Genomic DNA, 2,104 nt, shown 5'->3' on the forward strand with positions numbered 1-2,104 from the left:
AAAACAGTTTAAAAAAAAGAAAAAAGTATTATCCATTAATGCAGTCGTATGCATATGCCCAGGGAACAGTGACTTGGCGCTCTACAAAACCTATATTCAAAAGGTCACAGCGATGTTACAGCAGCCAAACAGCAGAAGCAACCAAATGTCTACCAATGGATGGGTGGATTATAAAGATGATGTATTCTGGTCAGTGTCAGGAGCCCTCTAAGGAAGGCTAAAGGCCAGCAGGCGGTCTTCCCGAGATGGTTTCCCCATGGATTATGAACTATGGCCCTGTAGGCAAGGCCCGAGTAGTCCCTGCTGTAACCGCCCTACCAGTTAGTAGTCCCTGTTGTAACCGCCCTACCAGTTAGTAGTCCCTGTTGTAACCGCCCTACCAGTTAGTAGCCCCCTGCTGTAGCTGCCCTACCAGTTAGTAGCCCCCTGCTGTAGTCCCCCCCCCCCGCTGTAACTGCTCTACCACCAGTTACATAGTCCCTGCTGTTAAGCAACAGGTGTTAATTAGCCCAGAGGCCCACAGCTTCTGCTTCACTATAACTTAATGACAGGTAAATGTCGTCATAGAAGGCAACCCTAATCTCTTGCAAGGCCAAGTCTTGCTCCCACCCACCAATGCTCTTCCCCCTCAGCTTCCTCCAAGAGAGGACCCGGCCCGGCTAAGCTCCCAGAAGCTCAGCAGCATCACGTATCCATAAAGGAATGAAATACTACTGCACAGATAGATCCTGAAAATACCTGTGCAGTGGCATAAGCCAGGAACACAAGCCCACATGCGATTCTGTTCCTATGGAATGCCTAGAGCAGGCGGTTCTGCCAGCAAGAGGTAGACTGCTAAGGGCTGGGGGTCCGAGCCTCATGCAGCATCCGCCTCCGCCAGAGTTGCTCAAGAGTTCAAGGGGAAGACTGACCAGTTTCACTTTGCTGTGCCTCCATGACAACCATCACCCAACCCTCAGGAGGCTGAGCCAGGAGGATTGAGCTCCAGATAAGTCGGTTACAGAGTGAGACCCTGAACAAGTAACCTCCTACAGTGCTGTTGAATGGACGTGAACGAATGCCATGAAGAAGCCACGGTGTGAGCTTCGATGACTGAGGAATTCCGCACAGAAGACAACACTGTGAGCTTCTCTGAGTTGTGCCAACCTGTGTTGTCACTAGCAGAGAGCAGGAGGTTTGAGGGCTGTGTGCCTGACCTTTGGTGGAAGTCCATGATCTCGCTGACAAGGACTGTGCACGCCTCTTCCAGGTCTCCATCACAGCCGCCCAAAGCCGTCGGTGATGGCAAGTAGCGCTCATAGATTGCCCATTGGTGGAAGTCATGTCTGCAATGGTGGAAGGCCGAGGTCAACACTGAGCAACACTTTGTAACCATCCCGAAGTGGTCTCTCTCAGAGGAACACAGTGTCAGTGACTGGGCAGTGGGAGCTAGCCCCAGCAGCCTGAGAGCTCACAGGAGAGTGAGACTTCATTGTCTGCAAGGCAGGGGACAGAGCTGTGGCAAAGCCCTCTCTCAGAGGCGACTCTGTAACCAAGGCCTAGGCAGAGAGCTAATCCCACAGGGTGACTGCTGACTGCATCTATGAACCCAAGAAAAGGAGCAGGTAGCTGTGCCCGCGAGGGCTGAGTGGTCTGAACCACGGAAAGCCCGAGGAGGAATGGCTGGGAAATCCCCACTGTGGATTCCTGGTGAGTGGCCACAGACAGTGGTAGAGAGCAGTGTGCACAAGGGAAGGGCCTCAAGGCCATGGTGACTGTTCTACTAAGTGGAAAGAGCCAAACACAAGAGAGATAGCTCACACCACAAAAAGCAGGTGGGGCTCATGGAGGGGCATCACGCTGTTCATGTGGGCTGAGATCTCAAGCATTAGGAGTGTGACTAAAGCAGTGAGGATGGCTGGGAACGGGATCCACTGTGGAGTGCTTCCCCAGCATGGAAAAAGCCTTCAATTCCAGCAAAGAGAGGGGTGGGCAGGGAACCCCTAAAACACGTCTATATATGAATGATCTCAAGATAACAGTGACTCAAGGGGTTAAAACGTGAGGCTGGGGCTGGTGAGATGGCTCAGCGGGTAAGAGCACTGACTGCTCTTCCAAAGGTCCT

At 52.4% G+C, this 2,104-nt stretch overlaps 1 protein-coding gene across 1 annotated transcript in view; it reads right to left on the reverse strand.

The window, feature by feature from the left end:
* Positions 1–2,104, reverse strand: part of Fanca (FA complementation group A) — a 54,342-nt gene that overhangs the window by 11,264 nt on the left and 40,974 nt on the right. The window contains exon 30 of the mRNA XM_021220165.2: positions 1,197–1,325. Within this exon, the coding sequence (XP_021075824.1) occupies positions 1,197–1,325 (129 nt within the window). The remainder of the gene's footprint in view (positions 1–1,196; positions 1,326–2,104) is intronic.

The sequence above is a fragment of the Mus pahari genome, chromosome 20 (genome assembly GCF_900095145.1).
Source record: "Mus pahari chromosome 20, PAHARI_EIJ_v1.1, whole genome shotgun sequence".
NCBI classification, from domain to species: Eukaryota; Metazoa; Chordata; class Mammalia; order Rodentia; family Muridae; genus Mus; species Mus pahari.